The sequence below is a fragment of the Tenrec ecaudatus genome, chromosome 14 (genome assembly GCF_050624435.1).
Source record: "Tenrec ecaudatus isolate mTenEca1 chromosome 14, mTenEca1.hap1, whole genome shotgun sequence".
In the NCBI taxonomy this organism is placed as follows: Eukaryota; Metazoa; Chordata; class Mammalia; order Afrosoricida; family Tenrecidae; genus Tenrec; species Tenrec ecaudatus.
The window spans coordinates 98,328,692-98,341,300 of NC_134543.1; the positions used below are offsets into that span (position 1 = coordinate 98,328,692).

At 41.7% G+C, this 12,609-nt stretch overlaps 1 protein-coding gene across 1 annotated transcript in view; it reads right to left on the reverse strand.

The window, feature by feature from the left end:
- Positions 1–12,609, reverse strand: part of INO80 (INO80 complex ATPase subunit) — a 133,329-nt gene that overhangs the window by 50,848 nt on the left and 69,872 nt on the right. The window contains exon 25 of the mRNA XM_075530736.1: positions 3,676–3,816. Coding sequence (XP_075386851.1) covers positions 3,676–3,816 — 141 coding nt within the window. The remainder of the gene's footprint in view (positions 1–3,675; positions 3,817–12,609) is intronic.

Sequence of the window (12,609 nt, forward strand, 5' to 3'; positions counted from 1 at the left end):
AGAGCTACTGTCCTGAGGGTGATAAACTGTCCCTGGAGTCTGCTGGGGACAAGCAGATAGCAAGAGAAGAACAGCATCAATTCCGCCCTCATTAGAACAAACACTACTTAACCAACTTTGCTGAGCCTGAACAGGATGGGTTTGCTAAAGAGCAGTGCCACCTACGGTCCAGATGCTAAACTACATATGATTACAGCAAATGGCTCCCGGAGCTCCCAGACTCAATCCTCAACAAAACACCCCTGCCATACAGTCAACAACTCATAGGGACTCTACAGGGCAGGGTAGAATTGCCCCTTTAGGTTTCTGGGGTTGTAAATCTTTACAGGCGCTGTAAAGATTCATGGCTGTAAATCTTGCAGAACGACTGGTGGGTTTGAACTGCTGGCCTTGTAGTTAGCAAACCAACATGTTACCTGTTATGTCACAGGGTTAAGTAACCTCAAACAACCTGTACCCTTTCCACCAAAGTTTATCCTCTTCGTAGTTTCTCCACTGAAACGCTAAGTCGACTGAAATACAAACTGGGGCTCTTCTGCTGTGGTTGAAAATCCTGGCAGCTGCTCTGGAGATGCTGGGCCAGGCCAGACACCACCCCACCCCCCACCCCGCCTTGGATGTCAGTCCTGAACCTCACATTCCACATCGGCTACTCTTCCACAGCAACGGTTATAGAAGTGGGGGTGGCCAGGAGTTAGTGAAATATAGTCAGTTCAGAGAGCACGCTCGCTTAGATGTACTGAATAAACTTCTTTTCTAAAGAGAAACAGGCTGACCAACTTCACACTTGAAGATCCCTCCTGTGATGTATCAGGATTATAAATCTTTGAAGAAAAGCGTACTTTTATTGAAATTGCTCATAGGCATAAACACTGGATCCACAGTCTCAAAATCCGTAACGAAAAGCTAAGAACAGCATGGGGAAGGGGGCAGAAAGTGACCCAACAAGAATGGCCTTCTTGTGACTCTTGGAGGCATCCTGACGGCTTAAAATAAGCAAAAACAAAGCAAAAAGGGTTTCCAAACACAATCTGTCACCCACTTTTCAATGTTCATGTTGCCGTGATACCTTTCCAAGTCCAGGATTGAGTACCGGGAAGCTTCCAAGGCACATTTCTTGGTGAAAAAAACCTTTTAAATGTTTTGATGAGCTTCTTTGGTAAAGAGAAGAATCCCAGAGCGCCAAGGAGTAAGTGCACAAACAGTGAAAGGGGTGCGTGAACTAGATGAGAACTTGCTTTCCGAGCCAGCATTCTCCTCAACAGCCTGTACCTGCTCTCCACCTGCAGAGGCCTTCACTGCTCAAGAGCAGGGGCAGAGAAAAGCATGACAGCGTTCTTCCTCCCCACAAACGCAACTACACGCTCCCTCAGGCTCCGTGAGCCAACCCCCACTGCTCGCTTCATTAGCCCGGTAAACCTTCCCGGGCTGCCTCCGCGGGAATTTAATTCAGCGCGTCCTCCGGAGGACATGTGAACTCCTGCCCCAGCTCGAGGAAGCGTAACTGCGCTCTGCAAGCACTTTAGTTTTCTGGTCGGATGAATTCGCAGGGCTTTAGTTTATTAACCCTTAGAGAATGATTTCCTCAGCTAGTAAGAAAATAGCTCCTATAATTCCTTAATGACACAGTTCTTCCTGAAGGAATGTGAATGTTCACCGCATATGCCAGGGAAACTCACTGCCTCAACTCTAGTCCAATATTGAGGCTTCAAAGGTAAGCACTTTCGCTCTCCCTAACCTAGGTTAAGTCGGAAATGAAGGGAAGACGATGAATTCACTGCATGACATGGCTGACTGGCTGTGTGTGACATTTTAAAATCCCTTCCTCCTGTCTTCAGAAACCCGGGGTAGTTAGCCCCATTTTCAGAGAGGGGCTGAATAGGAAAGGTGGGTGCTAGGGCACCGTCCTCTAGCCAAATGATAAAACTCTCTCTGCACAGTTAGTGGTTATTACAGTCTTCCCCAGACTACAGTGTATTGCTCCTTAAGCCAACAGCAGCGCAAAGCTCGCGCTCCTGGAAAAACAGCGACAAAGCGGTACATTGGAGGGTGGGCGTGCGAGTCTGTTGGGAGAGTGTTGTTCCTGAGAGCTGAAGTGCTGGCTGGGTACAATGACAAATTTTTATGTTCACCAATGCAATTACAGTCTTAAGTAGCTCATTGTTTAATGGCTTTATAAAACAAATAGATATAAGTAGTAAACACACATTGACATTCCTGACTCAGAGCGATCCAGCCGTATTAGGTCTCTCTGCATATATAGATCAGATCAAGGTCAAGAGAATAAAATCAAACATGTAAAGAAGCTTCAAGGCTGTCCTCTATGGAAGTACTTACTTCTAAGAAAAAGAGTGTTGGTACGCATCAAGGTAAGCTTTTGAACCAAGAATGCTTTGGAAGAATAGGACATACACCTTGTTAGCCAATATAAAGCAAACACAGTTGATGGTGACAAAGGAATCACGTTCATATAGCACAGGATTAGCAGGAACATTCTAGACAGGTAGAAGTTAACGGGACTCATTACTTATTATCCCGTTCCTATATAACATCTTTTTTAGATCCTCTCCCAAATTCTGTCCTCTGATAATAAGGCAAGAATGTACCTGATGTGAAGAATAATAGAACATTTAACTGAAAAAAGATCCAGAAGACTCTTCCTTTTCAAAATAGAACTGCTAGGGTACGGTTAGTGGAGAAACAAGAGGGTGAGAAAGGTCAGCCTCTAAGAGTCTTCTGGCTAAGGGAGAGTTGCCCTCGGAGGTCCGATGTTCTTTGTTTTAACCGGTCTGACCACACCGCTATTCTGTCCCCCCCACCCCCCGCCCGCTGATAGTTCTTTATGAATGCAAGAAGAGTGCTTTTGTTGGGCTCTGATCAACAAGGCCAGGAGCCGAGCAGGAGGAAGCGGCAAGCAAGCGCCATAGTGCCAAGGGGGGCTTGGCAGCACTGCTGTCAAGCAATCACTGGAGCACAGTTTGACCAGGGGCTCCGGGAGGGCCCGGCAGCTGTTCAAAGCTGCAACTGCACGAGAAACTCCTCTTGATGGGCGAATAAGGGCAAACAGCGAAATGGGGAAGACAACGAGGCAACAGGTGCTGCCTAGGTAGGACATAGCACGCGAACCACCGTCTAGGCAGCCCTGCTTTGGAGAGAGTGAAAGTATCGGGCTCGAAAACTTCTTGATGTCGAGTGTCACGTCTCCTTTTCTTATTTCGAGACTGTACGGAGGTGATAGGCCAGATCAAATCTCTCCCCCAGGCTGGGGCCCTCTTACGAAAGACACTCAAAAACCTCAATGCAGGTGACAAGTGATCCCCCTTCTCTTCGGAGATTCTACTGCCCCTCACTGGGCTGTTGGGCAGATGGCCTGTCCCCATCGTTGTTTTGAAGCCCTGACTAGAGGAAAGGACCTATACAGGAGCAATGTGGTCAGGGAAAGGAACCACTCCTACGCAGCATATAACACGTCTTGAACCCACACAATCAAAGGGAGCAAGAGCTACCTTGGGAAAGATAAGACACTGGATGGTCTGGTCTCCCTTTGCAATACATTTTTTTAAAGACCCAGACAAGTTAACACAGTTCTGTTTAAGAAACGTATCCCTTGAAAATTGGTTCATTTCTTCAAATATATCTATTTGAATATTGTCTCCTCCCTCCTATGGCACTTACTCGTGGACTGGCCACACACAAAAATGATGGCAGCTCAGTGAGCAGGCAGCAACGAAGTGAGGAGGTAGCTGATCTCCGCTGGTGGATGACCTGGTCTGAGAAGCCACTCACTGCTTGACAGTGGCTGCTGAAAACAAGAGACTACAAACAAAAACACAAGTTAGTGCCAACAACAACTACATGTGGTGAAAGCTAAGTGAGAAAAAGGCGACATAGTAAACAGCTGACTTAAAGGCTTAATCCCTTATATTTGCAAACACGCAAATACCATGATTTCTAATAAAAAAAACAGTCATGAGAACCAAGCATGTATATAATACGGTCAAGGATATAGACATGTTTGTATATATTTATGCCAATAAACATGTTTTTATTAATGTATTTGAAGCAAGTGTCATCTCTACTTTTTTTTTTCCTCGCCTTAAGTTTATTTGTACAAATAGTACAGGAGGACACCAGCCCGTGCAAATGGCAGCCCAGGGGTCAGACCAGTCCCTCCTGTCCTCAGGTGGAGAACGCTACTTTGCGGGAGCCTGGGTACCCTTGGCAGCTTAAGCTGGAATGTCAGCCTTACTTTGCGCCTTGGGTCGGCAGAGCCGCAGACCCTTGGTAATATGTACCTGAGCCCACTTGCCAAGCTGGGGTGGGCAGTGTAGACCGGTCGACTGCGTTTGTGGTTAGCGCCCCTTCGGATCTTAGCCTTGACCCCCTTGGACTTCACAAGAGCCTCAATAACCTGCGCATGAGCATGCATGGCGTTGGCATTGTTGGTTTGTGCTTTCCTCAGGCTCTTTTGTGCTTCTTGGAAGAGCACATGTTCCTCTGGAACTTGGGGTCCACCCCCATAAGAGATTCATAACATTGTGGTCGGGGTCTCTTGGTGCCATTTTCAGGATTGGCTGTATGTGGTGTGGTTCCTGAGCTTGGTCGTGTCTGCTGCTCCTGGAGCACCAGTCACCAGAAACTCTATCTTTTTATGAAAAAGTTATTGCCAATTATAAATGTGTGTGTGAGTGAAAGTTTGCCTCAGTTATGTTTTATTACAGATGCAAACTCATGCCTTGAGTTAAAAATGACCAGTAACATTTTATTCTTCAATTCTCCTTAACAAAATTCCTTTGACATTATGTGTATGTACCAATACAGTGCAGTATAGCTTTTAGCAAGGTGACTGTTCTGTTTATTTGGTGACATCAGTATAAGCGACCAGGAAGAGAACATAAAATCTTTAGTTCTACGATTTAAACAATATTTTAAAACATAAATTCGTCAAACATATATTTCTGTATCTAAATTTTTTCCAAAAATGTATCTTAACAGACCTCACAGTCAATGTTAAAGATTGCATTTCCAGTTCACACACAATATTTTAAATATGTAATATTCACTTTCAAAGAACTCTTCAGTGGGATCAGAACATTTCTATATATGAGATCCAGATATTCCCTCTTTAGTGCAATGTTAAAAGATTTTACCTCAGTGTATTGTTTCCCTTTCATATGTTCCCTGATTTTATCTTTGGATCTCCATTCTTGATTACTTATTTGCTTTATTGGCTTCTCACATAAAAAAGATTGATGCATGTACAAACAACCTTATGGGGGAAAATGACTCACAATGCCGTCTACATATGATCAAGAAAACAAACCAGGATCAAAACATATGCAGGACCTTCTGGAGGAGCATAAGCTATAATTCTGGTACTCAAAGTTTCTAGTACCAATTTTTAAGAACTCTTGGCTCAGTGTATTATATTGTTCCACACAGACTAGCAAGCTTTCCAGGGGTTTTCAAGGCATCTTGAATTGTCTAGTAAGATAGATAGATATACACACACACATATATATATATACACACACACACACACACACACACACACATATATTATCTGTTTCCATAGGGCAATCACCATCTTCTAAGTAATGGTCATGAACAAATGGAATGCCTTTAATTGTTTTTCCAGGATAGTTGGGCTTTGTTTTCACCAACTTCTTTTTTTTAATTATTTTTATTTTTATTTAATTTTCAAAAAAATAAATTTTTTTACTGGGGGTTTGTACGACTTATCACAATCCATATATGCACCCATAATGTCAAGCACATTTGTTGCCATCATCATTCTCAAGACATTTTTGTTCTGCTTGAATGCTGGTATCAGCTCATCTTACAATACAAGAGTCTTTACAACATTACTACAATGCGGGGCCCACGCACCTTTGATATGCCTGATGCTAAAACCCCTGTGACCCAGAAAATAATTTGCCTTCAGAGCTTCTCAGCAGTATTTATGTTCTCATCTTTATACTGGCTGGCTGGCGTCTACTTAAAGTTCATCAGTCTATCTATGTTTACGCCCATTGTCATCTGGACGCCGACTACGAACATCATCATGAAGACTATTAGGCTGGTGTAAGCCTGCTCTTCACATTCCCCCCACAATTCCGATTGTTGAACTACAGATGAAGACAAAAATTTTAGCTAAATTTTTCATTTCCCAAAAGTATATTTCTGATATCAGTAGTGGCTCCTCCTAGTTCTCCTGGGCGGGTAGAGAAGGATGCCCCAGATCTGAGCAGTGCTGCTCACTGAGCTGGGGCGCCCACTGCACTCCAGAGCATTCCTCGGGTGGAGGCGGAGGCCGCAGCTACAGTAGCCGACACAAGCTCTGACTGCTCAAGACCCTTAACTGTTCCAAAATGGCAAAACTCGTCCCAAGAATAGGAGAGAAGATGAAAGAAAGGAACACTTCCATCCATCCTAGTCTTCAGTGTTGCACTCATCACTAAAAAGGAGTACAGTACTCACTGTATATTTATGACACCTTTGCTTAGTAACAATTCGATTTCCAGAGGTAATTTCTAAACTTGAACAAATTTACTTGCTGTATATGAGCAAGATTAAGACTGTATTCTCATTAGAAGTTAAGATGATTTGTAGCTTTCTAACTTTCGATTAAAAATAAATAATAAAAATCACCAGTTTAAAATGCTCAACATGCTGCCTGAGCTTTAGAGAAACCCTTACTACTCCCAAAACATTTTATCCAATAAGCACTTTTCTCATTTTTTAAAACTAACATTGGCTCCATAAAATCTTCCTTAGTACAGATGGTTCTTGGAAATGTAACTTTATATAATAAAATGAACTGTGAGCCATTGCTAGAGCCATATAATTTTAATGTTTGAGAGAAAAGAACATAAAGGATATCTTTACAATCCATTGTGTAGGATGCTAGGGGGTGGAGGAAGAGAAAAGAGTTCATTGCGCCTTTGGTTTATTTTGGCCAAAAACAAATTAGGAAAAGAGAAACAGAATGTTACACTACGGGTGATGTGACTTGGTAATAATGCGGTCACAGCTTCTGCTATTCTGCTGTCCCTTTCTCATGCTCTTAAATGTCTCAATACCCTGTAGGCACTGGCAGCTGTGTGCATCTTGCTGCCAACACCACAATGTGCACATCGTAGCGAAGTTGGCTTTTTTGTGAAGAGTCTTTTGGCACCAGGGAAAGGTCTGCCGTGAAAGTAAGTGGGCCAGGACGATAGGCCTCACAGCTGCACACTCCTTGCCACAAAGTAGCACAGAAAACACACCCATGTTTCTCCCACAGACACAGGGTCCATGCTTTGTTTTCCATGTCTTATTGAACATTGAAAAGAATACTTATGTTAATATTAGGTTTTCATTACTTAGAAACTAATTTTCTGCCTCCATTCTTAAAAAAACATGTCAACGGGGAAGGTGTGTGGGGAGAAACGGGGGGCCAACTACAATGATGCACACAATCCCACCCCCCACCCCGGCCCAGGAGGGCGAACAACAATAAAGTGGATGCAGGGAGATAGTGGGGGGTGTAAGATATGAAAATAATAATAATTTATAATTTATCAGGGGTCCATAAGAATGGGAGGGTGGGAGAGTGAGGGGGGAAAAGGAGCTGCTACCAAGGGCTCAAACAGATAGAAAATATTTTTTAAATGATGAAGTCAACATATATACAAAGGTGCTTGATACAATTGATGTATGGATTGTGATAAGAGCTGTAAGAGCCTCCAATAAAATGACAGTATTTTTTACTGTCAAACAGATATAAAGGTCTCACTTCAAATGAAGGGGAGTGGTATTTAGAGATCAAATGTTAGGCTACATGAATTCTATGTAACAGACATTTAAGTCACCTCACCAAAAGGTGGAAAATGAAATACAGAAAACCTCCAAACACAATGGCTTCCCCGAGCTTTCCCCGGGAAAAGACGACAGATACAGCGACTGGAGCTGAAAAGTGACATCCAGCAGAAGAGTTTTCCAAAACCTCCTGTTCGGGGAGTCTTCATCCACAGCCAGTGAGCAGATAATAATGCTTAAAGCTTAACCATATGCTACCTAAAAACAAAAACCCTTAATGTTTAAGATTATTCAAAATATTCTCTGTGTATTTTAAGTTGCTAAATCTGAGCCTATAAAGCTTTCATTATGCATCATGCCAAAGCCAAAGTAGACCATTGCCATGACAACAGCCTCACTGGGCCTAAGACAGGGGATGGAATCAATACTGGTACCCTGTTTCTGCCAACTATCATTTTATTGCGACATTTATTTGGATATATTCTAGTGTTGTGTCCTGAAAAAAAAATTAATCAAATGGTATATGAAACCACAGGTTCTGTTTTTTTTCTTTATTCCTCTCAAGAACAACAAAAGATTACAGGTCCTATGTGTGAGACTCACACTCCTTACCTACTGCAAAATAGTCTAAGAAAGACCTCTGCTTAAGAACATCATTGGGGAAAGTGGTGAGCACAAGGTGGTGGTGGGTGAGAATTAATTAATGAAAGTCCTGAGTTAGATATATATACATATTCACTCCTAAAATTAGTCAGAATAAAGCAGGTTGAAATATAATAAAATTAAGTGGACCATAAGGAACCATGTTGGCTTTTGTTACTCAAGAATCATAAGATGAAGAAATTATCAGAACTCATTCTCATTGAGAGATATTTTTAAAATCCTAAACTTTTAACTGAAACAGTCCTAAAGTGTCAATTGCTCTGTGTCCTAAGTCTACTTTAGTCTGTAACAAAGAATTCAAATGTGACATTTACTGCAGAGTGAGAACAAGGTTTTACAGTTACTATGGGGAACAAAAGAACTTCTCACTCCGGACTGCTGCACAAGAACCTCATTAGAGTACTGGAAAGCAAGTACGTTAAGTTGAGGATTAAGGTGTGCCTGACCCAAGCCATGGTATTTTCCAATTGCCTCACATGCATGTCAAAGTTGGACACGAATAAAGACTGGAGAAGAGTGGATGCATTAGGATTGGGGTGCTGGCGAAGAATTGTGAAAGTGCTATGGACTGCTAAAAGGACAAACCGATTGATCACAGAAGAGGTACAGCTGGGGCGCTCCTTAGAGGCAAGGGTGGCAAGACTTTGGGCATGTTGTAGGGGAGAGCAGTCCCTGGAGAAGGACATCATGTTTGGTAAAGAAGAGGGGCAGCGAGAAGGAGGAAGGCCATCAAAGGGGTGGATGGTCACTGTGGCCACAACACTTGCCTCAAGCCCAGGAACAACTGTGAGGATGGCACAGGGCTGGACAGTGTTTCGCTCTGCTGTGTGGGCTGGAACAGACTCAATGACGCCTAACAACAGCAAGCTAACAGTATGTGATCTGAGATTGCTTGTGGCGATCAGGAAGCCAATACTCATTACTTGTCTCCAAAGAGAAATAAGAATAAATTGTATTTAGAAATACTGGCTACTGGAACAATACTTAATATATATCCAACAAAAAACTTGCCATGTAAACCATTTTTTAAGTGACATTAAGTACAGCATCCAAACAAAAATCCAATGTTCCTCAGAAATAATTCCTATCTGGCCCCTGCCTCCAAACCAATCTCACTGCTATGGAGTTGATTTTAACTCCTAGTGACCTGACAGGACAGAGTAGAATGTCCCTGTGGGTTTCTAGACTAAGTCTTTACAGGAGCAGAACGCCTCCTCTTTCTCTTGAAGCGGTTGGTGGTTGATGTTACAGTTAGCAACCCAAGGGGTACTAACTCATTCCATCACCGGGGATACCTTTGTCTCCTTATACATGCCCAAAGGAGATGCTTCCTCTTTTTGTAAATGGTACCCAATATTTGTCTGTGTCTGAATTATTGTATTTAGCAAAATGCTTTCTTTGTTAATCTATGCCATATCATGTTTCAGAACTTCATTTATCTTTACAGATGATTAATATTCCACATATGAATATATGACAATTTATTTATTCAAAGATATGACCAAATAATAATTTATAAATTATCAAGGCTTTGTGATGGGGTGGGGAAAGGAAGGAGGGCGGAAAATGAGGAGCTGATACCAAGGGCTCAAGTAGAAAGCAAATGTTTGGAGAATGATGATGGCAACAAATGTACAAATGTGCTTGACAGAATGGATGTATGTATGGATTGTGATAAGAGTTGTACGAGCCCCAATAAAATGATTTAAAAGAAAGATGTAATATGTAGATCAGAACACAATTTTCCGTGAAGCAGATGTTGCTCACCAGAGGAGCACGGATTCCCTTTTGAAGATCACACGCCAGCATTCTATTGTATTTAATATCAAACCGTAGTGCATTCTGCGGAAGTCAGTAACACTTACAGAAACAGCCACGCTGACGGAGGGAGAGGCTGCAAAATCATTTCCAGTCTAAGGATTCTCACGGTGCCATGTATGGGCTAAGTCAAACTTCAGAAGAGACTATTAAAGTATTCTTTACAATGTAATTAAGTAGCTAATGGAACGGCACCATGTAATGTGGTGGTTTTAAGACAGGCCCACAAACTCCTTGGTATTTCCCCCAGCCACCCAAGAGGGTGGGGAGCTTTTATTGTTATTGAGCACTATAACAAGCAGGCTCCAAATGACTCACTGTGACCTTACTGACGACAGAATAGAATTGCCTGATAGGATATCTTAGCTATAATCTTGACAGAAATAGACGACATGGTCTTTTCTTCCTTGGAATTGTGGCTTCCTCCTTTCCTTTCTTGGATCAACTCACTATGAGAAAATAAAGCCAGGAAGACACTCAAGCAACTCTATGGAAAAATTCAACTAGTAAGGAACCAAGACCTTCTACCAAAATTCCGTCAGCATTTGTCAGGTACGTAAGTAAGCTACTTTGGAAGCAGACCTTACGGCACCAGTGGCGCTTTCAATAACAGCACCCTACCTGCGAGCTTGACAGCAATGATCCAGAGTGGTCTTCACTGCCCTAAAGATCCCAGGCATCACCTGTTCCTCCTCATAGTCTTTCCCTGAATTGTCGCTGCTGTTAGTGTCTCTATAATTTTGCCTTTTCCAGGGTGTCATATGTATAATTTTTAATGTAACAGCTTTAAAATGTTTATGGAAAAAGGAATTTAAAAATAATGAAAGCTGTCCATAAAGTTCTTAAAGCTACTTTATATACAGGTGTTATAATTCATCAAAGATTCATAATCTTTTAATGAGAGGTACACATGATCAAAAAGTATTTGGGGATCAATAGCCTATACTACCTAGATTGCTAAAGAGCATATGAGAATAGCACAAATCTTTTAAGTGGATTATAGAATTTATAGAAAATTGCAAAGAGCTTAGGCAGTTCATGTTGTCAGAAAACATTAAAGGAAAATTATGTTGGAGGGCTTGTACTACCAGATAAAAAAGACTTCGTATAGGAGACTGTGCTTATGACTGTGAAATAGTACAGATTCCTATGCTCAAACCCATTGTTTCCGCACTGTCGATCCATTTTGTTGAGGGGCTGCCTCTTCTTTGCATTCCTTTTCCAGGGACTGGCTGGGCTGTTGACTGCAAGGTCAGCAGTTTGAAATCAGTAGTTGCCCCATGGAAGAACGACTGGGCCTTTTACTCCCGTAAAAATTTAAAGTATTGGAAACTCACAGGGGCAGTTTTACCTTGTCTGATAGGGTCTCTCTGAAATGACACTGACTTGATGGCAGTGAGTTTGCTTTTTTTGGTTTGCTATGGACTCAAGAACACACAAATGAGCCAAAGGAGTGGATTAAGTCCAGAAACAGAATCACATATACAGAAACCTATCTCATGACCAAAGTGAAACTAGCTTATAGTAACAATGACAATAAGCAGAGTAGGTCAGTTGGATATCTACATATTTTTTAAAAACAAACAAGGGCTCATGAGGGAGGAGGAAGCAGGGAAGGAGGGGCAAAAAGAGGACCTGATGCAAAGTGGAGAGCAAATGCTTTGAAAATGATGAGGGCAAAGAATGTACAGATGTGCTTTACACAATTGATGTGTGTATGGATTGTGATAAGAGTTGTATGAGTCCCTAATAAAATGTTAAAACAAAACAAAAAGAATACTTTCAGATTTTACTACCCATTTCCAATATAGCATATTGTTCAGTTCTGAATTTTTTAGGTAATTCATTAACTGTATATATGAGGATCTCACTCAGCAGGTATTCTGAACATACCACTATTTTCACAAATAGAGACAAATACAAGTTAAAAACGATGCCTATCTCTACGTGTAAAATAAGGCAGGCATAGCAAATGCAAGAGGATTTCAATAAATGAAAAGATGCTACAATCTTCAATTCTATTTTTCCATAAAATTTTTGGAGACCCCTGGTACTTGGGATAATGATGCTTTTCTGTTTCAAAACAACTAGCAGACAATAGTAACCATTAAATAATAGGAGCAAGATCTATTAGTAAATTTAGAGGTTAAGAAAAGGAATCTGTTTAAAGGCCATTAAGCAACTTTTCATCAGATGGATTAGCATTCCAAGCAGATGCAGGAGAAAAAGTTCCACAGTAGAAACTTAAGCTGCTGCCACTGGCATTATTTCCTGAAGCCGTCTCGGCATTGCTTATTATTGATCCTATCTCCAGAGTACAAGCAAACA